Source organism: Bubalus kerabau, chromosome 15, assembly GCF_029407905.1.
Source record: "Bubalus kerabau isolate K-KA32 ecotype Philippines breed swamp buffalo chromosome 15, PCC_UOA_SB_1v2, whole genome shotgun sequence".
In the NCBI taxonomy this organism is placed as follows: Eukaryota; Metazoa; Chordata; class Mammalia; order Artiodactyla; family Bovidae; genus Bubalus; species Bubalus kerabau.
This window is the reverse complement of record NC_073638.1, coordinates 77,014,921-77,038,995: the sequence shown is the minus strand read 5'-3', so window position 1 is coordinate 77,038,995 and position 24,075 is coordinate 77,014,921. Positions and strand designations below refer to the sequence as shown.

Here is a 24,075-nt window from a genome sequence, read left to right as displayed (position 1 = left end):
AGGGAGCCTTGGGATTCCTGGGCTGGCCTGGGGCTGGGACAGTGAGGCCTGGGACTGGGAGAGGGCGCCGCATGGGGAACGAGCTTTTCTGTGCCTGTGTGCTAGAGAAAGGAAGCGGGGAGAGGGAAGGGCAGCTGGTACCCACCACGGGCTGCCACTGTGCAAAGAGGCCACGGTCTCTCCAGCTCCCCCTGTCCTGTTAGGCTCTCCAACTCCCCCTCCTGACTTTGTGAGCCCATCCCTGGCCAGGCCACGGGGCCCTCAGGAAAGTGAGGAGCTGGCCTGCAGGTTCCCAGCCAGCCCCTGGCATCTTCTAACCAGGCAGCCCATGTGCTGTGGCCCAACCCTGGGGCGGGTGCCAGGTACTGTCTGGGCGGGAGGAAGCGATGGCAGTTAGTGCCGCCGCCCAGGGCTGGGATTAGCTGTGACTGGCACCGCTGAGGGCACAGAAGCCCATGGTCTGGCTGCTGGAGATGTTGGTCCACAGGCAGTGGCCAGAGGATCCCTGCGGGACAGCTCAGGACACTGGAGACTAAGTGCCAGGACTGGCACTGGGGACTGCGGGAGAATCAGGGCGTCTAATCCCATCCACCTATTCATCATTTGTATTCGTTAGTGTAGTGGTGAGTGTTCCCGCCTGCCACTTATTCATCATTTATGCATTTGTTCAGGGTTTACTGAGGACCTACTGTGCGCCAGCCCTGTGGACACAGAGATGAACTAAGCCCAGTTCCTGTTCACAGAAGGCTTCCTGACTAGCAGTGTGACCACCCATTTCTGAAGGTAGGTTCAAGGCTTGAACTCTGCTGTCTCTGGAACAGTCTCCACCTTGCATCAAGAGGGATCTTCTAACATAAATATGACGGTGTGACTTCCTTGCTCACTGTCCACTAATGACTCCCTTTGGCTCTTAGGTTAGTTGAGAAGTTCCTTAGTGTCGCTTGAAATGATCCAGCCGTGTCACCTCTGGGTCTTGCCGTGTCCAATCCTCATCTGTGTCTCCAAAGTCTAGCACCGGTCCCAGCACATCACAGGTGCTCAGCTGTTTGCCGAGTGACTGACTGAGCGAGTGGGTGAATGAAGGAAAGAGCCAGGGAGCAAAGGGATGGAGGCCTTTTTTTCTGCAGCTGAGCCTCCAGGAATGAACTGCCCTGAATTCCGCTCTGATGCCAGCTTGCTCCTGCTCCAGGCAGAGTTTCCATGTGTCTGGACACCTTCCCTCAGCTCCTCCCTAGTGGGGCCCATTGTACCCATTCTCCAGGTTGTTCCTTCCCAAGGCTTTGCTCTCTTAAGCCCCAGCCAGACCAGGTCCCCGGGGAACACAGCCCCCAACTCAGCGCTGGAGGCACTGTCCCCAGACTTAGGCCAGGCCCAAGAGTATAAATGGAGCCCAGTGGCCAGCCGGCTGGGCTGCTCTCCCGGCCCCTGGCCAGCTGGAAGGCCCTTTTGGGCCGGAGCCTGCCACCGGGCTCTGGCTGGAATTCCCTTGGCCTCTTCCCTCTTCTCTGTGCACTCAGCATTTGGCCTCTGGCTTCCTCAGCGGTCCTGGCCTGTCTGAGTTGTCCTCAGGTTTTATTTTTGGAAGAAGTTGCATTCTCTCTCTCCTTATTTACTCCCTTCCTTCAGGGAAGGTGTGGGACCCCCGGGCTCGGCTGGGGATCGGGCTGTGACTCCGAGGTGGTTGGACTTCTCTGGAGGAGGAACCTCCAAAGATGCCTGACCCATCTGATGCTTCAAAGCCAGCGGCCTCTGCCCTCCTTCCCCCACCCAGTGTGTGACTAATGCCTGCCCCTGCCCTTCTCGAAGAGCTCCACGATAGCCAAAAGAAATCATTACAATCTTAAGAGTTGAAAGGAATTCTGGCATCATCACGTCCGTCCCCTTTTCCTTGTGGAGGCGATGGAGTTTAATGGTTATGAGCGGACAGACCCTGTTCTAATCCCAGCTCTGCTGCCTGCTGTGTAGCCTTGGGGAAGTTACTTAACCTCTTTGAGCCTCTGCCTCAGCTATAAACTAGGAGTATTTATACCTACCCCAGCACCAGTGAGGTTGCTGCGAGGGTCAAATGAGGTCACATTTGTCAAGTGCTTTGTGCAGTGCAGGATACAGAGAGGGCTCCCTTCAAGTGTAGTTATTATTGTTGTTATTATTACGGAGAGGGAAACGGAGAGTCAGAAAGGGAATGGACTTGCCCAGGACCACATCGCCCCAGGTACGCAGCTGTTCCCAGAGTCTCCACCCTGTCTCCATCTCCCCTCCAAGGAGAAGGGAGGGGCAGGCATCATCAGCCCAGAGGAGGAATCTCCTTGAGTCAGTCGCTTGGGCAAACCCCTGGGTCTTTAATGTCTGCCTCCTGCCTCAGGCCAGGCCCTCCTCTGATTCCACTGCCCCAAGGGTTTCTTTCTTGCTCCCTGGGGGTGAGAGGTCCAGCACCCGGCCCTGAGGTGGACCCTAGGCCAGTGGGACTCTGAGAGGAGGGGGAAACGCTGGGTCCTGACATCACAGAGTGGAGAAGCTGGAGCCACAGCCATCAGGCCAGCTGGGGCCCTTCCAGCACGTCCAGATGTCTCAGGAATGTGCTGAGCTGGGAACTACCTCGGTCCTTCCCTCACTACCCCCAGCCCCTCAGCCCCTCATCTGCTTGCTCAAGCTCTGCCTCTGCCCAACCCCTGCCCTTCCTCTTTCATCTCTCCCTGGGAGAACCTCGCATCCACTGTCCCTCTGGTACCTTGCCTCAGTCCAGCTCCCTCTCAGGCCTCTGAAGGGGTCGCCAAAGGCCATAAAATTTTTAAAAAGCCCTTCCCCTTCCGCACACCCCATGGGCTGACCATGACCGATGGTGGGGAGATGGAAGACTGAGCTAACTGGGAGGGGAAAGTTCTGAGCAGATAATGCCTGCCAGATCCCAAATGTGGAACTGATTTGCAGCCCTGGGAGAGAGAGGGGTGAAGGCTTTGGGGTGGTAGAGGGCAGGGTTGATCCTCCTCTCTGGGAGGGTGATGGAAGGGGCTTTGGGTATCTTGTCCCAGCTGATTGGTGGGAGGGCCAAGGAGAGGAGGTGCCAAGCTGGGCTGGGCTCAGAGGGAGGGCTCAGATCCTTCTAGGTTCCTTCAAGGTCAATAAGGACACACTTGGTCTGATAGTGGAGGGTCTTGAATTGTAATGTGGGGGTAAGGGAACCCCCTTGAGGTTCTTGGGGCTGGGCCAGGAGGCAGGACATGGTTCAGATCAGAGCTAGGACAGCTTGTATCTCTGCAAGGGTGGAGCTGCCTTGGGCCTCCCCAGGTCAGCCTGGCCCTGAGTGCTGGGGATGAGGCAGTCAGCAGGGAACTGGCGCTCTTGGCCTGTGCGAGTCACATCAGGGCAGGGGATAGAGATCAGAGGAGAGAAGGGCCCTGGGGTCTGCTGCTGCCGTGGCCTGCTCTGGGCACAGAGAGGGCCCACGGTGCTGTCTGTCTGGTGGGAGAGGCCCTGTTCATGCAGACAGGCAGACAGCTGGGTTATCCTAATGGACGCTAGACCTCCTAGCACTGAGACAGTTCAGGACAGCTGGGACCACCACCCTGTCCAGCTCAGAACTCTGTTTGAAAACTTGCGTTGGCTCCCTTCTGCCAGCTGAAAACACTCCCAGTTCCTAAGCACAGCATTCAAGGTCTGTTACAGATTGATCTCAACTTCCCACTGTAGCTGGAATGCCTCATCTTTCCTTTCCCTCCAGCATAGTTGGATGGCTCCTTAAACAGGCTGGAAGCTCCATGGCTGCAGGGCTTTTTGCTTGTATCATTCCCTGTACCTGGAAGGCCTTTACCCTGTATCTCCTCATTCTAACTCCTATCATCTTTTAAGGTCCAACTTGGTGCTGCTTCCCCCAGGAAGCCTTCCTTGATCATCCAGCTGGAAGAATCCTATCCATCTTCACTGTAGCACTCATAGACGGTTAGGTCACTGGTTAATATCATGCCTTGAACTCTAATTATCCACAATGGGGCCCATCTCTCCTTCTAAACTTTAACCACCTTGAAGGTCAGATACAGGATGGATTTTATCCTGAACCCACTGCAGGGCTTCACATAGGCCTGGCATGTAGTATACCTAATAATAATAATAATGATAGTTGATATTTATATGCCAGGTACTGAAGCTCCAGTACTTTGGACACTTGATGTGAAAAGCCAACTCATTGGAAAAGACCCTGATGCTGGGAAAGATGGAAGGCAAAAGGAGAAGGGGGTGACAGAGGATGAGATGGTTGGATGGCATCACCAACTTAACGGACATGAGTCTGAGCAAACTCTGGGAGATAGGGAAGGACAGGGAAGCCTGGTATGCTGCAGTTCGTCAGGTCGCAATGGGTTGGATAAACTTAGAGACTGAACAACAGCTGTTCTAGCTCCTTCCATGCAGTACCTGATTCAAATTTCAGAAGACCAGGTAAGTACTATCAGTACTGCCATTTAACAGTTGAGGAAACTGAGGCACAGAGAAGTGAGAGTAAGCAAGTGGTTGAGCCAGGATTTGAACCCAAGCTCTGGCTGCAGAGCTTGTGCTCTTAAGGGCACGTGACAACACTGGGTGTAGAAGGAGTGGTGGATTTTTCTGCCGCCCCAGTCCCACCTAGTACAGGGCCAGACACAAAATATGGGCCCCCATTCCATGCACTGGGTCTTCACCTGGGTTTCCGGGTTTGCCCATCCTTGGCCATCCCTGGCCATCCGTCTCCTGATGTCCTTGAAGACAGAGCCCTAAGAAAGGGCCTGGGGTCTTCTGCTTTTACCCAAAGAAGACAGCTTTTCAGCTTCAGAGAGGTCAAACAGACAGGCAAATAAAACCCCCATGGTTAGGGATTGGCAAAGGGATGAAGCTGGGACATTCCTCCAAGGGCTGTCCGGTGCTGGGGACCTGCCTTTCTGACAACGACAATCAGGATAAAAACACCAGAAACAACTACTGTTTTGTTTATAGGGGGCTTGCCATGTGCCATGCGCTGTGCTAGACTCTGCAAGAGTTATCTGACTGAGTTCTTAAGAACCCTGAGTGCTCCAGTCATCTTTCCTTTATGGATGAGGAAAATAAGCTCAGGGAGGTTAAGGCGCCGTCCAAACTGACCCAGATGACGAGCGGTGAAAGCCACAGTTTGCTCCCAGGTCTGGGCAGGGCTAAAATCGACCACTAGTGGTCACCCCACCCCACCCCACCAAGCCACCTGGCTTGGCTTCCCAGGGCTTCTGAGGTATCTGCCGTCTGACCTGGGACTTGCTGTCTGGTCAGGTGGGGTCTGGGAATAGGCACCAGGTCTCAGGAGAGTTCCTATCCAGGATCTGCCCAGAGCGGAGTGTGGATTTAGAGTCTGCAGCTCAACTTTTCCAACTCATGCAACTTTGAGATCCCAGGATATTGAGACCTGGGTCAACTTCTTGAGCTAGTAGTGAGTGCCTAGGTGTCCATTTTATTACACTTTGTAATTCATATATATGCATATATATGTATATATTCTCTTATGTGCATGACATATTTCAAATAGAAAAGGCCACCATAATTAGGAGATTGGGATTCATACACACACTACTGTATATCAAGTAGATCTAACAAGGACCTACTGTGTAGCATAGGGAACTCTACTCAATATTCTGTAATAACCCATATGGGAAAAGAATCTGAAAAAGAATGGATATATATATGTATGTATAAGTGATTCACTTGGCTATAAACTCGAAACTAACACAACATTGCAAATCAAGTATACGTCAATAAAACTTGGAAAAAAACAGAAAGAAAAGGCCCATGATAGAGTAAAAGGCATATGTGGGATTTAGGTGAAGATTCACTACTTGATAAATAAACAAAAGCCACCTGAAGTACCATCAAAGCTGGATGTGTGGAAGTACCCTTTCTTCCATTACCCACCCACCCCCTTGTTCATCCGTCACCCCTTCTCACTTCTTCCTTCCATCTATTCAATAAATAAACATCTCCTGAGCACTCAATCACTATGGCCATGACTAGGGAGTAGACAAAAATAATTGCCCTCCCCTCAAGAACTCTCAGTCTAGTTCAGCAACGAGGAAACTGAGGCCCGGAAAGGGGAAGTGACTTGCCCAAGGTCACACAGTGAGCTGGGGCGATGAGGTGAGGAGCGGGGAGGACATTCCGCAGAGGGGAACACACGGGGAAGGCTTAGCCCTGCCTGCCTCCCTGGCAAGTCCCCTCAATTGCTGCTTTAAAACTGCCTGCCAGGGGCTTCCTTGGTGGTCCGGTGGGTAAGAATCCACCTGTCAATGTGGAGGGCAAACGTTCAATCCCTGGCCCGGGCTTGGGAGGAGCATCCCACACGCTGTGGGGCAACTAAGCCCCTGCGTCCCAACTACTGAACCTGCCCTCCTAGAGCCGGTGCTCTGCAACAGTAGAGGAGTCCCCGCTCGCCCCGACTAGTGTAAGCCTGCATGCCTCAGTGAAAGCCTAGCACAGCCAAAAATAAGGAAATGAGCATTAAAGGGAAAAGCAGAGCAAACTGGCTCCTGGCTCTCCATGCGGGCCTGAAGAGCCTGCCTTTCTCCACTGTTGCTTTCACTTCTGTTATTCTTTTGGAAGGGGGAAGCGGGGGACAGCTGCTGCTGCTGCTGTCCAGCTGTTTGGTCGGACCACACAGCCCAGCCCAGATGTGTCAGCCGCTCTGTGATGGGTGAAGTGGCTCCTGGGCCCAGAACCAAAGGGTCAGGGCAGCTGCAGCGAGGGCTGTGTCCTGCAAGAGCTGGGGCACGAGGCACACTGAACCCGGCAGCAGGGAAGCCCAGTATTGCTCCAGCCATGGAGCTGGCCTCTCGGATGACATGCTGTGTCCAGGTTGTAAGTTTCGGGATCTTTGACATTCCAGGGATATCCCCTTTGATCTGTTTTCTCTCACAGTCAGAGATCTGGGCTGTGTCTTGCCCCCCCCGCCTCCCAGCTTCCCCTGAACCAGACATCCTCAGGCCTACCTTCTCCCCAGTCCTGCTCCAGGGTTCTACTACCTACTCTGCCTGCTGAAGTGGATTACATCGTGTTCTAGCCAGAGCAATGCTCGTGGTCTTGACTTAACTCCACCCAGACCTTCCTCCTCCATCCTGCCCCCTGGAGTGCCAAGCCAGCCAGAAGAACAGCCTGTTCTCTGGCTTCTGGAGCTGGTTTCTTGAGGGAGGTTCAAGGGCAAGCCATGTCCCACAGAGGGATGCTCTGAGAGGACTTGGGACCAGGACTTGCAGGAGAAACACCATATGGGGGAGGGGAATACACAAAGTGGGGTGCCCTTCATCCTTCCCTGTCCTGGTATAGTGGCCAGCCAGACCCTCCTCGGGGCTGCAGAGAGCAAAGCTCCAAGATCCCAGGTGGGCCCGGGAGTGAGGATGAAGAGAATGTAGGGGAAGGGATGTGGGGTCTCTCCTCTCACAGGCCAGGCAACGTGTTGGCTCTGCCCTTAAGGCTCTAGGCATCCACGGTGCCCTAAAGATGGGAGTAGGTGAGGGTGAAGGCGAGGCCTCTCTGCTATCTGCGATCTCAAATGTTCCTTGCCCTAGAAGGCAAAGTTCAAATCAGAACAAGAATGGTAGAGAAGACAGGGCTTTCTCCCCCTTGACCCCATGGGACCCTGCCCTGAGAACAGCATTTAGTTCTCCTCTCCTCTGTAAGTGTTGGTTTTCTCATCTTCACAAGGGACAATAATGCCCGTATACCAGGCTCAGTAAAATGGACACAGCCCCAGTCCTCCCTGCTGAAATGCCTCCTGATAACTCCTTTGCCAACAGGGATGGGGATATTGGAGAGGAAGGGAGTGGAGGCCATCTCCTCTGAGTCTTCCAAGACCAGCAGCCCAGCTGGGGGCGCCTCCTCGGCTCCCTTGGTGCCCTGCTCCCTCGTGGCATCCGTGCCACTCTGTCGACATCCCTGTCTGTCTCTCTTACTCGGTCGTGAGTGGCTGGAGGTCACTCTGCACGGTGACCAGCACTGGCGCTCCTTTAGTTCCCAGTTGTTAAAGGATGGGATGTGTGTATTGAAGAATAACCAAGCAAATTCCCGGCCAGGCCAGGGAAGCCGGAGAGCCCTCACAGCAGAACGGGGCATAGACAGCATTTTCGTGGGATCCAGTATCCCCGTTACCCTCAGGGCTGGCCAGGCCAGGACCTGAGAATCCGGGGCCCCCTCTGGAATTATCAGTACACGTCCTGAACACTCAGGCCTGTCTTTACGAAAACTGTCTCCCCTTCCCTTACAAGGACTGCCTTGATCTGCAGTCATTTTCTCTACAAATACAGTAAACCCTTGAAATGGAGCAAAGTACACTGCAACAGGACCCAGACTTGGCTTCTGGCCTATACCTGGGGCCCACCTCAAATAAAGGTGGGCAAAACTCTTATCTTTGTGAGCAGGTAAAGAAGTGGCTGCCTTGTGCTCCTTTAGAACGTCCTTAGTTTGGTCTGCTGCATGTACTGAGGTTTCGCATCTTTACTTTTGTGTTTTTTTGTGATAGTACAGACCATCTGAAAAGTACTACTTTTCATTGATCCCACAATAACATAACTCCACATTTTACATGATTGAAAATTCCTGCACTCGGCTTATTGTCTCACGGCAGAGTTTTACTGTATTAAGTGCCTATTTTGTGCCATGGTACTGTGCTAGGTTTATGGCGATGAACACAACTGACATGGTCTCTGTTCTCAGGGAACTTGCTTACTCACAGAGGAAATGGACAATAAGCTGATAAGATAACTGTAAGCTGGGATATGGGCTATGAAGAAATCAAAGGGCTGAAACAAGGACTTCCCTGGTGGTCCAGTGGCTGACTCCACACTTCCGCTACAGGGGCCATGGGTTCAATCCCTGGTCAGAGAAGTGAGATCCTGCAGGCCATGCAATATGGCCAACAACAGCCACAAAGGACTGAAACAAAATGATGGAGGGAGTCACTTAAGGCGGTTGGAAAGGCTTCTCTAACAAGGTGACGTCTGAACTGAGGAAGATGAGATGGAGCGAGCTGGAGGGAAGGGAATGCATTCCAGAGGTCAGGAATAGCACGTACACAGGCCCTGGGGCAGGACTAGAAAAGATTTAGTTTTAAACTGGGTGAGTGTGGATCCAGGTGTCCCAGAGCAACCTGAACAATGGGAAATGGGGGAAGATGGAAGCCTTGGAGCTAACCCGTGCTCAAGGGTGAGGCCTAAGCCACAAGTTCAAATATGCTGTGGATCAGTCAGCTGGAGACCATCCTAGACCAGGGGCTATGGCAGTCTGCACCGAGGGTAGGGATGATTCAAGGCAATGATAATTTATTGGAAATCTTCCTGAATTTCAGAGACAGCGTGGGCCACAGGACGCTGATGGCTGGGAGGAGATGAGCGTCCTTTTTCCTCTTCCCTAAAGAACGTGCGGCCTGGCCTGGGTTCCCTTTCATTCATCAGCAGTGGTTGGTTGAAACCTCCTTTGTGCCAAGCACTGCCCTAGGCACTGGGGGGATACAGCAATGAACAAGACAGATAAACACCTGCCCTCAAGGAGCTCACATCCTAGCTGGGCGGAGGGGGAGCAAAAACAAAATACAAAGCTGCCCACAACAAACTCAGCATTTTGGAAGAAGAGGAGGTGTCTGGAGTGATCTTCCTTTCTGAATGGGGGCTCTGAGATTTGGGCTCCTCCATTAGTTTTTCTCTATTAGTTTTTTTCTAGTAGATTCTATTTGGAGACTAGAGTTCTTTCCTCCTTGGATCCTCTTTCCTGTTGGTGAAAATTTAAAGAGAAACACACACACACAGCCCTCCTCTTTTAAGGGCTGTTAAAGGCCCACACACAGACAAAGAAACACCCAAATGCACATACTTCTCTAATCTCCCTAAATCCCCCAAAGGCTGGGGTGGTGATGGTAGCGGCCCTGCTTAGCACTGGAGAAGCCAGGCTAGGGGGCCTGGGGACAATGACCAGCCTTAGCTCTCACACCCCTCTTCTCCAGGCCTGGTCCCTGGTCCCAGTCATTCCCACACCTGGCCTCCCCAGCTGCAGGGAGGTGAATGAGTGTGCTGGGCAAACATCCTTGCAGCTTCCTGCTGCGCCCCTCGGAGACAACAGAACTCTTCTTCCGCCTTCCCCTCCTCCCCACACCCTCCCAGCTGTGGGGCTTCTCTGGGATCCAGAGTCATCTCCCTCTAGAGAAACAGAGTCATCCTTTCCCCTGAGCCAGAGGACGGAGCTGGTATCTCTCTCTGGGGACGTGACCTGTTCTCCCTCTGGTCCTTTATCCCAGTTTTCTGAACACCAGGCCCTCTCTCCTACCTGCCCAGGGGTTGAGGGGTCCCAGGGAAGAGGGCTGTAGTTGGGGGGAGTGGTGGACATTAGGAACTGTGGGAGAGTGGGGAGGGGATGGGAGGACAAGCCCCCTCACTGGGCAGGAAAGGGAGCTCCTTCCCAGGGATGTCTCTGAGAATCACATAGACTAGATTGCCACAGGATAAAGATGTCCTCATAGAAGGAAAAATACAGCACCCCTGGCCACCTCCAAGCACACAAGACTTATGCAGAGTATGCAACTCATTCTCCTGTCTCTAAGAGCATGCATATTTCTTACACACATGTGCTCAGGGTGAACATCCTTTTTGATTTTTTGCCTTTTTAATAGAGTAATAGAGCATATATGGTTTCTACTGTGACTTCATGGCCTTTATCTGGATTTTAAGGATAGTGAATAACCTATCCTCCATCTTCCAGACTGAGAAGCACACAGACCTCACTCATTCCCATCTTTAACCCTGGAAACACTTTCCTATCCTTATGCAGAAAGAAAAGGGAGTTGGGGATGAGGTTGGAATGGGTTCCCAACTGGGAGGGATCTTAGACATCTAAAGGGAGGCACCAGAAAAGGAAGGTAACTTGCTCAGGGGCACACAGCAACTCCTACCCGAGTAGTCCTTACATCCATCTCCATTAATCTCCAGAGCATGCTACCTACGGAAACTTACCTGGCAGGCATCATCCTACATTAATCTTCAATTTTCTCACTAAATCTCTATAATAACACTACGGGAAAGCCCTCTATAGCTCCATGTTTCAGATAAAGAATCCAAGGCCCACAGGAGGAAAAGTCACTTGTCTAAACTGCCCATCTGGCTGGCAGCAGAAGCACAGCTAGAACCTAGTTTCCTGATTCCCATCCCAGGAGCTTTCTTTCCTCTTAGAAATTCTTTCCTCTCCCCCTGCCTCACCTGGCCTTGCTTGGGCCTGAGATAAGGAGCTCCCTCAGCAGAGTTTTTCCTCCCCAGGTCCAGTACTGGATATCACTGTCTGATCACAATCACGCATCCTTTCCTGCGCTGGACCAAGGCCCAGATGAGCAGCTGGGGGACACAAGGCTCAATGCAGCCGCAGCAGGAGGCTGTAGGCGGCAGAGTTCATTCAGAAGAAAGCCTAAATCGGAGCTGCTGCAAGCTCAGGAAACCTCACAGGGGGCTCCACCAACAAAGGCATGCGCTCCAGCAAGCCCCCCTCCCTCCGATCAGTGTCTGTCACCAGCTTCAGGAGGGGTGCGTGGAACCCCAGATCCCTGGGCCACAGCATCCTTGGAAAGACTGATCCAACCTCTCCCTGTATTGTAAACGAGGAAACAGGCGCAGGAGGGAAACCACAACCCAGGCTCCCAGGGAGAAGCAGAAGCAGAGGCGGGACTAGAACTCTGGTCTCCCTGCTACCAGGTCAAGCTCTCTCCCCTCCTCCTTGTCTGCAGAAGTGTGCTTTCTCTGGCTGGAACCCGGGACCTTCCTCAGACAGCAGGGTGACCTGGATCTGCTGCCTAATGGAGGACCAGGGGACCTCTCACTCCGTGCCTCCCTGACTCGCGTTCCTGTCTTTGGGCTTGTTTACCTATCAGCAGCATGGGACAGTTTAGGTGGAAGTCCAAGATGCCCAATCCCTTAAATCTGTGTGCACTTGACTCTTGTCTGCCAAATTCATGGTACTCCCAGGAGTTAGAGGTCAGCAAATAGAGACCCTTGAGATGATTACTGTGTGTATGAGAGAGAGAGGCAGTTCACTGCCTGGGGTGGGGATCCCCTCAGAACCCCCAAGCTGTCCACGTTTCAACTCTGCAGGCCCTTCTGAACCCCAATGCTTTCTCCCCTTACAGAGCCCATCTCCCACCCCATCCCCAATCCCAGCGCCTTAAGGCTGAGCCCGAGAGAAGGAGGGAGGGAAGAAGAAAGAAGCCACGTTTCTTTACCGGGGGTGGGCGCGGGGAACAGAAGAGAAGCACAAACCCGGAGACACGGATAGTTACAAGCTGCAAGGAGAGAGACTCGAGGGGCTGAGAAACAGACCCAGAGAAAAACCTCCCTCCTCCTGAGCGATCACCCTGTGCTGCCCCCGACCAGTTGAGGGTCAGGTCCTTCCCTGGGGGAAATCTCTGGCCTGATTTCCTGGGGGGCAGGCACGGCAGCACCCCTGAATTTCCGAGTCTGGCTCAAAATCGGGGTCTGGCTCTGGCCTCCCCCCACCCCCAATGGGCGTCTGGTCTCTGGCCCTTCGAACACTCCCCTGTGCGCCCCCCAGCGGAGAGCCAGAGGCAGAGCCACCGAGGTCCTAAAGGGGGCGCAGGAAAGGGCGCCGCCACTTTGTGTCCAATCTGGCCCCGGAACCCCGGGCTCGGGGCTGGAGGACGACTAGGAGAACTGGGGCAGGGGCAGAATCCGTGTCTCTTGAGCTCATATTCGGGGATCGGATGGCCCCGACTCCTCGACGAGTTCCCTTCCCCTGGAAGGCCGAGGCCAGTGTATCCACACGGACCGGAGCCCCCAGGAGGAGCGCGGACTGGCGCAAGCTCGGAGGCTCCGGTCCAGGTTAGGGTTCCAGGGAAGTGTCGAGGGATCGGGTCACCGAATCTCAGAGCCCGAAGTACGTGTCTCTCAAGGGGACCCAGCGCCAAGCCTCCCTCCCCCCACTTCTGCCCTGTGATGTATATAGTCCCGTTCTTCTGGAGGCCCCAGGTGCACCGCGAAGAGGCGTAAGGAGTGGTGGAAGGCGAAGCCCAGACCCTTCATCTTACCGCATTGTTGAGGAAATCCGACTCGTTCAGATCCCCCAAGTCCAGGAAGCTGGATCCGGGAAACAGCCTGTCGGCCGGGAAGGGCTCCAAGACGGCGTCCATCGCGGCCGGCTCCGGAGACCCCCCTACGGCTGGGCTTCCCCTCACTCCAGGGCGGCGGCGCGCCCGGCCCAGAGCTCCGGCCCGAGCGCTGGCAAGCGGGCGGGGTGGGGGTGGGGGGGCGGGCAGGTCCCGGGCGAAGCCCCGGGGGAGGGGCGGGCAGAGGCGGCGCGGCCCCGGGTCGGGGGCGCGGGGGGCGCGGAGGCCTTTAGGGCAGCGGCGCAGAGCGGGCTGCGCTCAGGGGCCCCGGGCGCACCGTGGGCATCTAGCCGACTCCTCCTCCGCCGGCTCCTCCCGGGGCACAGCTGGCTTCCATGGGGAGCCCGGGAGTGGGGCTGAGGGCTTGAGGAGCCCCCCGGACAGGGTGGGAGCCGGGGGCGGGGGAGCTGAGCGCCCCCCCCCGAGACTGGGTGGCTGCCGGGCGCTCCGCTCTCTCTGCGTCTCCCTCTGCACGGCTTCTGTCACTTTTCCTCTCTGCGAAGCCGGGAACCCCGGGCTGGTTAGCCCAGCTGGCCGAGGCGCCACGCCTCCCACATCAATATTCACGATAATTTCATATTAATGAGGAGGGGGTGTGGTCTAGGCAATCATTTCCCTACTCCTTTAAAGAGACAGCTGCGAGCTAGCCTTGCAAATCTCTGTTGCTCAAGGTAGGGGCTTTGAAGCAAATATTTCCTAGCTCCTGTAACCGTGTTCTTTGAACCTCAGCTTCTTAAGGCTTTGCCAACCACACTCCATTAAGTTCACGAGGGAGCTGAGTTGTTTCTATTCCTCTAGGCTTATGCAGGAGTCTGAACCAAGCCCAAAGTCAGGGAATTCCATCTCACAGGCCCCTCCACAAATCTCCTCTCATTGGGGGGATTTTCAGGTCTCCTCCTCCAAGAAGCCTTCCCTGACCCCAGACTGAAGCAATTACCATTGCTATACATTCACAGGATATGGTGTGCTTACCTCCTTGATAGTCATTGTCTGCTCCCGTGTCTCTGACCCCTCTGGACTCTGAAATCCCTAGGGCAAAGACTGTATCCGGCTTTCCTGAGCGTGAAAGTTATTGGTGGGGGGCAGGGGGATGGGCAGGAGAGATGAGGTAAGGACCCCTCTTCTCATCAAGTACCCCTAATGGTTCTGAAGAGCTAGAAGTTGGAGAATAGTGGCCATGTAGTCAGTGTGAGCCAAGATGTGGGCTGGCTGCATGCTCCGTGGTCACGGGACACTCCCAGGCCCCCTGGATCCATTTTCTAAGTGACTCGCTCCAGAGTACAGCTTAATCTCTTGAAAGGGCTGATAAACAATCACCAGGCACCTGAGCAAATGGATATGGCCAGAAAGTCACTCCCTCAGAGGGCTGGGCTCATGGTTCCTGCCCAGAAGTCATTAATAGGATTAAGTGTGTCCTCCTTGTTTGGAGCTTTTAATTAGCTCAGGAACCAAAAGGCCTTTAAGAAGCGGAGATGTCATTGCAGTTAAGCCAGGGATGTCACCCAGATTGCTCTCTCAGTGCCAAGGTGGGGAAAGGGCACACCTAGGCTGAGATAGCAGCTGTTTGCTTGCCTGGGGTAGGCTGGGAGGCATGTGGCTTTCTGCCCATCTCCTGATCCAGTTGACATAGTTCTGGAGAATGAAGTTCTGACCCTCCAGATTGTCATATGACTATTAGCTCCTGGACCTCCTGGAGAGTTTGTTCCTAAGAAGCTCGGAATACAGCCCATGCTCTGGGGACCAGTTCACCAGCAATGCAACTCTGAGAAGCTGTGCTATGTGCTAAGTCGCTTCTGTCATGTTTGATTCTTTGTGACCCTGTGGACTGTAGGCTTCTCTGTCCACGGGATTCTCCAGGCAAGAGCACTGGAGTTGGTTGCCATGCCCTCTTCCTGGGGATCTTCCTGACCCAGAGGTTGAACCCACATCTCCTGCATTGCAGGCAGATTCTTGACCACTGAGCCACCAGGGAAGCCCTCTGAAAGTTAGGCTGGGCCAGAAAGAAATCAGTTCACTCTCTAAACAGTGGCAAGTAGAAGGAGGGTGCTGAGACTGTGGGTGTTTTCCTTAGGTGTGTCACATCTGGCCAACTGGGGAGCAGTCAGACACTGAGAATTTGACTGACCCTTCGTGGGGAGGGGGGCAACAGTTGTGATCTCTGGCTAGGTGGACAAGCCAGTCCATGGTGGGCGATTTTGTGACTACAGGTGTCTGGAGTCCTGGCTCCTGAGCTGGAGTCTCTGCAGGCTCCCAGGAGGAACAAAAGTGCCCCTCTGCCTGAGGTTGGCTGGAAATTGTGCCTGTGTTCCTCCCAGCCTGCTCTGTAATTAGAGACACAGGCACCACTTAAGTGATTGGGGAAGATTACATAGTTTTAGATAAATGAGATTAGAATGTCCTCTCTTTCCTGATTCTTACCCAGGTGAACACCCCAGGAAACCATTGAAAATAATCCTGGGGAGACACTCTGGTTCTGGCACCTCCTGTGGAGTCTGAGAAGCGGGGAGCTCCCAGGAGAATTTCTGGGGGTAGGAGAGAAGAGCAGGAAGAGGAATGGGTGGTGCAGAGCCTAGCACGTCCCCAGCCAAGGTGAGGATGGCAGGGGGTTTCTTCATACGTCCTACAGGTGTTATTGAGCACCTATGAACAGTCCCTAGACCCGGCCCTGAGGTACAGTGGTGATTCAGAACTTATATTCTAGAGTGAATGAGGAAGGCATGGGCACACAAATAAATAAATAGTTAATTTCAGATAGTGATAGGACTATGAAGGAAATAGTGTGGTATGATGGAGTGTAAGGAAGGCTTCTTTAAAGAAGTGATGTATGAACTGAGAACTGAAGTTATTTCTGGGGTAAAATGGAGGGAAAAGCATTCCAGATAGAGGGAACAGCAAGTAGAAGAGAAAGCAAGAGAAGGACTGGGAGGGGCAGGCAGTGACATGGGAGAGAGAAGATGAATGTGAAATCCCGAGGCTATATGCACATATACACTGACACTGTTCAAGTGGTAAAAAAAACTATGCCTGTTGAGATTCAAGGGCCCACCTGAAGCCTTCTATAGGGTCTGCTTCCTCCAGGCCCGTCCTGAGGCCAGGCCTGATCCCACAACCCAGACATCTCAGGCCCCTTCTGTACATCTGAAGGGGTGGGGAAAGGAGGCCCAGATTGGTGTTTCAAACATCCCCAAATGCTCCAGGTCAGGAAAAGCTCACAGACCATAACCCCTCCGGTTGTGGGCTCAGCAACATCCGGTTGGTGTTGTCTACAGCAGCTCCAGCTGTGAAGCGTAATGCATAAAGATGCCCCAACCCAGGCAGTGACGCACAGGAGAGAGTTCAGAGATAAGCTTCCTGCCTGTCCCAGACACTGTAGGTCAGGTGGAGAGAGAGCTATCTGCCAGGTTGAGCTGTGAGCAGGAAAGGTGTGTGTCCATGTGCATGCGTGTGTGTGTGTGCGTGTGTATGTGTGTGCATGCGAGTGTGTGAGGGTAGGGGGCCTGGCTGAGGACTGCCACACTTTGACACCCTTAGAGAGTCACTGCCCTTCTCTGGGTCTCAGTTTTCACATCTGTCAAATGGGAGAGGTATTCTTGATGCCTAGGGTCCTGTCTTCTCCAAGCACTTTCCAGATGTGTCCTTAGCAGGCCAGGAATGGTAGAGAGTAGGGGGAGATGGGGTGAAGGGCCGACCTTCTTAGGAGGCCCAGTGCTCTGATTTTCCAGGCTTTGGTCCTGGAGCCTCGAGGAGGGTGCAAGGCTGGGTGTTTACATTTGGCAGGCAGGCCCTGGGTGGTGGTGAGAAGGTTGCCCAAAGTAAACCTGCCTTGTTTGCCTGGATTGTAAAGGGAAAAACGCTTTGGCACACTGTACCAGGAACTTCTGAGAAATGAAAGCATATTCATCCTGGAGATTAGGCAGACTTCCGGGGCACAGACGGGGGCCCTTTGTTCTCTTGTGGCTCCCTCATAGGGGCCACATGACTGCCCTCCCTGTACCTCCCGCTGGGGTGGAAGTGGAGTCCCTGGGGTGGCACCCTGCCAGGAGGGTGGGGGTGCGCCTCAGACCCCCAGCTCTCCATCATCTTGGCCTGCGGTTTCTTCCTGGCTCCACCGGGAACCGTAAAATACCTAACTGGTGTTGAGAATTTGCTTTGTGCCAGGCACTAAATACTTTGACTTGTATTATCTCGTTTAATTCTTGGAACACGCTGGGGAGATAAATATCATATTCACTGATTCTGAGAAACACATTTAAACGTCTCTGAAATCAGCAAGTGTCTTACAATCGGGAGCATGTTATGCTTGAATGGACAGTGTTTTTCTTTTCCTTCTTAATGTACGGTGCCAAACAAATGGCAAATCGTACGATTATAACATCTTAGATTCGATGAAACAGGATATTATTATCATCCCGGGTCTGCAGACGAGAAAAGGAGGCTCAGAGAGTTCACCGGACTTAACCAGTCCTTTATTTTGCAGGAAACCAAGCCCTCGAGGCCTCGGAGGCTTTCCTTAGGTCAGCCAGCTTCAGTGAGACAGAGATAGGACTGAAATCCGGGCCTCCGGGCTCCTCACCCGGGGCCCTTTCCACTCACCCCAGATGAACTGGGTTTGCTCACTAGGGAGAGGCAGGCGCGGAGGGGAGGGCCTTCCTCAGCGGCCAGTGAGTCACCGGCCACCCTACCTTGGAGAAGGGCCTTAAAGATAGAATTTTTTCCCCCTCTCCAAATTCTCTGAAGACTGAAGTTCCTTAAGGACTAAGAAAACACTTGTCTCCCTTCCAGCTCCTTTTCCTGGTAATTATTTTAGCTTGTCTTTCCCTGAATTTCTCTCCGCCGTCCCATCCCACGACGACAGGCAGGCCCGCCCCTTCTTGGCCCAGCGTCCGCCCCGCGGCCTGGGGAACGGCTCCACCCACTTCCTGCTCTGCTCAGGGTCCTGCTCTGATCTCCCCCTTCTTTCTTCTACCTCGAATCACCTGCACCCACTGGGCTTCCAGATGCCTCTGTCACCCAGGCTGCTGGCTCCAGCCCCCAGGACGTACACTCAGGCATATCGTCCTGCATCCTGCTCGCTCTCCCAAGTGTAAAGTCAAGGGAGAAAAGTCGACAAGGCTAGTCTTTGGCCTCAGGGAGCCATCGTGTCGTCGGGGATGCTCCGCTGCCACTCTTGCTTCACCGGGGGCTGACAGAGCTGGGACGGTGGATCTCAGAGAAAGGGCAGAAGCCTAGAAAGCCAGAGGCTTGACTTGGCCAATGACATACTGCCCTTGCCAAGTACCCCTACTCCGCCCCGTGTAGAGCCTTGGTGTCCCCAGGCTCCAAGCCTGCTGAGGCTGAATGGCTCGTCACGGGGAATCGGAGAGGCAGCGCTGGGAGTTTAAACCAAAGGCTTTGCGAAAATGCCACCAGGCACGGTTCAGTTCAGCAGGGACTGATCGCCGTCCAGGTTAAGCCAGGGCCTCAGATTCTTCCCAGTCAGAGGAGGGTTTTGGACCGAATAGTCTCTCAAATTCCATCCTACCGGCTCTGAACCGCTATGATTCTGTCTCCTTCTGCCCAGAAAGGAAATATGGGCCTTGTGAGTGAGGAGCCCGTGTGTTTTCCGGACATCGATTTGGCGAGAGGCTGAGTGTGCCGCCCACGGTGGTGTGACCGCCGCTGGGCGGGTGATCCCGAGTCTGGAGGTGTGGGCCTGCACGTGGTGCTCCTGCCATCCCTGCGCATGTACGGTCCTCCGGAGGAGAGAGCGCCCGTTCACACGGAGGAGCAGGCCCACCCCTCTGTGCGTGTCCATGCCAGCGCATGCGGCTGCAAATCTGGTTTTCATCTTCCAATAGGCAGCTGGGCTGGGGCGGGGGGGGGGGGGGGGGGGGCGGGCGGGCGGTGTGGGGAGACTGAGTGGAATATTAATTGTGCTTTTGCACGTGGCTGAGCTCCATGAATGTGGTGGTCGGAGGGAGCAGCCTGAAGCTATGTGGGGAATGAGGGAGAAGCCACAGGAGAGGGGTTCCCTGGGGTTTACAGGCACACTGGAGAGGAGGCAGAGCCCTGACACCCTTCAGGGTGGGTGGCAGGGCAGGGAGAGAGGTTCTGAGATCCAGGATCTGGGGACAGTTGGGAAGATAATAGGTTTAAGGCGATTCCGATCTTTGCCTATTCCAGAGCCTGGAGCATAGTAGGTGTTCAATAAATACTGGCTGAATGATTAAATGGGGCTTCCCAGGGGCACGAGAGGTAAAGAACCTGCGTGCCAGTGCAGGAGACATAAGATATGTGGGTTGGATCCCTGGGTCAGGAAGATCCCCCTGGAGAAGGAAATGACAACCCACTCCAGTATTCTTGCCTGGAGAATCCCATGGACAGAGGAGCCTGGAAGGCTACAGGTCGCAAAGAGTCAGACACGACTAAAGAGACTCAACGTGGCACAAATGATTAAATAGCTGACTGCTTGTGTGCATGAGAGATCTCACAGATACTCTTACCTGGGAGAAGATGGAGAACCGAGTAGGAGGAAAGAAAGTGTGCACGTTTGAAGCACCTGCCAAGTGCTGGCCACTCCGAGGGTCACCGTCAGGCGTTTTATTTCATTTCAAGCACACAAAGGTCTAGGAAATAGCGTCACCCTCATTGCGCACAAACTCTCCCCTCTGCAACTTGCCATTTTCGGGGATACAGGTGAGAATATTTTTCTTTGAGTCTGGGGCCCAGAAAAACTGGCTGCTTCTGAAAGGTGGGTCTATTTTTAACCGAATGAACACTCTGGACTTTGTAACTCACTGTATGTCCTTTTCCACTTGGGGTGTCAGGAAACTCAGAGAGGAATTTGCTGGGGCCAGCCTCTTGCAGCAGGCTCTCATGGGGATGTACTTCACAAGCTCACTGCATCCCTGGCTTCCTCTTAGCTTTTGAATCCCCCTTTCTCCATATCTTTCCTCCCTCTATTAAAAGCCATTTAATTACATTGTCAGGTTTCTCAGGTAACTTTAATACACCTTGAAGAGAGATAAGGTGTAAATACAAAGATATTTTTACTTTTATAGATGAAGAAGATGAGGTTCAGAGAGGTTATGTTATTTGTCCAAGGTCACACAGCTATGAAGCTAGAGAGTTGGGAATTTGCTCTTGGATCTGTTAGACTTAATCTTTTAACTGAGCCAGACTCTAGGACTGGACAAGTTGTACAGCAATCAGGGGGCTTTCAAGGAGTTGGAAGGAGCCTGAGGTCTTTCCAGATTCAGCCTTTAACTCTCACCAGCCCTCATCCAGTCTCCACTCCTTCAGGAGCAGGTTCAGGTAGGGATTCCCGTCCCAGGTCAAAGAGGGGGCTCTGGGGATCCTGGGCATTCCCCTGTCTCCAAGGACCAGCCCCTGACCTCATAAATAAACAGAACAAACAGAAAACCGGCAGAGCTGACTGTCGCAATCACCAGTGAAAGCAAATGTATGTTCCAGTTGCTCCAAGGAATGTTTCTGGAGCCTCCAGAGCTGAAGAGTGGACCAATTCCCTGGAGAAAAGGAAAGGATGGGGGCCCAGGGGAGCCACATTTTTTTCTCAGCTTTATGACAAGCAAGCAACAAGCATCCCAAGGATCAGGGGAAGGAGCGCCAAGCCTGCATATTCTGCATCTGGATCCTGATCCCTCACTAGAGCCCTTCAGACCTGCCCACCCGCGATGTGTCTCCTGTGGGCAGCCCCTGGATGAAGACTTTGGGATTCCCCGGGGAGGCCTTATACTTACCTATCCCAGTGAATCCATTCCTTACAGAGGTGGCACCACACATGCGCTCCACAAACCTGGGGACCCCTGGGGAGGGCCCAAAGGATGAGCCAAATCTAGGGGGGAGGAATGCTGTTATTCTGAAAGCCACAGTGGAGAATACGTGTCGGACAACCCAGGGGACACTGTCACACTGATAGCGACATGGAGACAGTGAGTAAAGACTCCTTTGCTCAGGGTTTTCCAGATAAGCCTGGAAGTCTTCATGTGGGACACCTTCAGACTCCAGCATGCATGGCCTGGAGGAGAAATAATCATAGAAATAATGATTTTCACAAACTGCCGTTTCTTGTGGGCCCATTGCCCCTTCACGCTCTGCCAGTTTGCAGCGCGTATCTCAATCTTCTGAATCTATAAAGAGCTCCTATAAATCAATAAGACAAAGACCAACAATCCAATAAAAATATTGACAAAGCATGTGAACAGTGAGTCTGGTGCATTTATACATGACCATTTCTCATGTCCCAGGGTCTCTGCTAAGCACAGCCTCTGTGTATTCTCATTTAAGCCTCCCCACAAGCCTTGGAGTCAGATACCATGATTACCCTGTTTTCTTGAGGCTCAGAGAGGGGAGGACACTGGCCCAGTGTCACGTGGGGTCTTGGTCTGACTTCACAGTCTGTGTTGCTGAGGTACAGAGGAAAGTCACCGTTTATGGGGACCCAAGGCCTCGGGAAACCCTGGCAGAGACAGGGGAGGGACAGTGAGGAGCAGACAGCTGAGGTGAAATCCTCTCCACCCATCAGCTTGGGGAGAACCCAGAACCCCCAATATCTAGGAAGAAGAGTTTTTTGGTTTTCATTTTGTCTTTTTAAATTTGCTGAATCGCTAATACATCACAAGTAAAAAAAAAAAAATATGAAAAGTAATCCTCTCTTCCCTGTATCCGATGTCCTAACCACTAAGTTCCCACCCTTCAACCAACATATGATTAATTTTATTACTTTCTTGGACATCTTCTGTGGGTGGCGCGTGTGTGTATTTATATACATCTTCTCTTTCTCTCTTTTTTTTTTTTAACTGAAAAGGAGCATACACCGTTCTATATCTCCCCCCACCCCGCCGCCACTTTCTCTGTGTTGGAAATCTTCCACATTAGTACATAGAGAACTTCCTCATTTTTTTTCAATAGTTACATAGCTACCCACTGTGTGACTGTCGGAGAAGGCAATGGCACCCCACTCCAGTACTCTTGCCTGGAAAATCCCATGGAAGGAGGAGCCTGGAAGGCTGCAGTCCATGGGGTCACTGAGGGTCAGACGTGACTGAGTGACTTCACTTTCACTTTTCCCTTTCATGCATTGGAGAAGGCAATGGCAACCCACTCCAGTGTTCTTGCCTGGAGAATGCCAGGGATGGGGGAGCCTGGTGGGCTGCCGTCTATGGGATCGCACAGAGTTGGACACAACTGAAGTGACTCAGCAGCAGCAGTGTGACTGTACCATAATTTATTTACCTGTCCCCAACTGATGAACACTTGGATTGTTTCCAGTTTTTTCCTGTAACAAATAATGCTATAATGACAGTCTTGTTCAGGCACTGTATGTCTGTGGGATAAAATCTCGGCAGTGGGATTGCTGGGTCAAAGAGAATGTGCATTTGTGATGTCTACGTGCGTGCGTGCTCCAGTCGTGTCTGACTCTGTCTGACCCTATGGACCCTAGCCCACCAGGCTCCTCTGTCCATGAGATTCTCCAGGAAACAACACTGGAGTGGGTTGCCATGCCCTCCTCCAGGGGATCTTCCTGACCCAGGGATCGAACCCTCATCTCTTGTGACTTCTGAATTGCAGGCGGATTCTCTACCGCTGAGCCACTGGGAAGCTGGTAATGTTCACAGATATTGGTAAACATTTCATATCGATTTACACTGCCACCAGCAGTATGTGACATTGTCGGTTTCTCCAGAGCCTTGCAAATGATGGACATTATCAAGCTTTTGCATGGTTTCCAGTTTGCATTTCTCTTATCATTAATGAGGTTGAGAGTCTCTTGAGATATCCTCAAACAATTAATGCTGCCTTTTCTGTAGATCCTGGTTGTATTCGTTGGCTTTTAAAAAATTGGTGGCTGGTCTTGTCTTACTGATTCCTAGGAGTTCTTTATGCGTCAAGGAGATTTTGATACGATTTGCAGGGACAGTGGGGCCATAGTTGGCATCCCCTTTGGGAAAGGCTGTGGAGGTGCGTTCTTCCACATGCCTCCACTCTCTCATCCAAGCCCAGCCATTGATTTAAGGAACCTTCACTGGGTATCTTTTGAGTGCTAGGCTCAGTGCTTAGGTGGCTGAAACTAGGGGTGAATAGACAAAGTTCTCAGGTTGCTGGAAGTGCGGTAGGGTACCACATCTGTGATCAGACAGATGGTGGTCCAGTGGGAGATGAACTGTAGTTCAGGGATTCAGAATGAGTGCTTCAGGAGCCTGTGGCAGGAAGCAACAGGCACTGTCTATATCCCAATAGACTCTGACATCTGCATTCGCCCGGGGCTAGATCAGAGTTGCCAAGGCTCTGCCTGCCTCCCTTCTCCCTGTGGGTCCAGCCCTCAGACTGCGGAAATGCCCTGCTCCGGGAAGATGGCCCCCTCAGTCCCTGTTTACAGAATGCTCAGTCTTCTCTGAGTTTATTTTGTCTGACCCGCCCCCACATAGCCTCCTTCCCTGCCCTGTGGTGGTCCTCACTACCCTGCTGTGCATTTCTTTTTATTTATGTATATTTATTTTATTTTTGGTTGTGTTGGATCTTTGTGGTGAGCAGGCTTTCTCTAGTTGCAGAAAGTGGGGGCTCCTCTTCCTTGCGGTGCAGAGACTCCGGGGCACACGGGTTTAAGTAGCTGCAGCGCACAGGCTCAGTAGCGGTGATGCAAGGGCTTAGCTGCTCCATAGCATGTGGGCTCTTCCTGGTCCAGGGATCGAACCCGTGTCCCCCAAATTGCAGACGGATTCTTATCCACTGCACCCTGCCGTGCATTTCTTGCAGTCTGTTTCTAGTGTGCATGCCTCTGCTGCTCAGAGGATTGTAATCTCTTGATGGCAAGATGGGAGACTTTCCCCTGGGCCCCCGTCCGCTTGGTGCTTCGTATCTGGTGACACCCGTGAAGGCTTGTTGGATGTTAGCGCAGCTGGAAACCAGGGCTCACCTGAATTGAGACCTGCATGTCAGGGGGT

The 24,075-nt window shown here is 53.0% G+C and overlaps 1 protein-coding gene across 1 annotated transcript in view; it reads right to left on the bottom strand.

Annotated features, from left to right (window-relative positions):
- CREB3L1 (cAMP responsive element binding protein 3 like 1) overlaps positions 1 to 13,616 on the bottom strand; it is a 36,697-nt gene extending 23,081 nt beyond the window's left edge. Inside the window, exon 1 of the mRNA XM_055546973.1 lies at positions 13,055 to 13,616. Coding sequence (XP_055402948.1) covers positions 13,055 to 13,156 — 102 coding nt within the window. The 5' untranslated portion in view covers positions 13,157 to 13,616. The remainder of the gene's footprint in view (positions 1 to 13,054) is intronic.
- Positions 13,617 to 24,075: the final 10,459 nt, after the last annotated feature.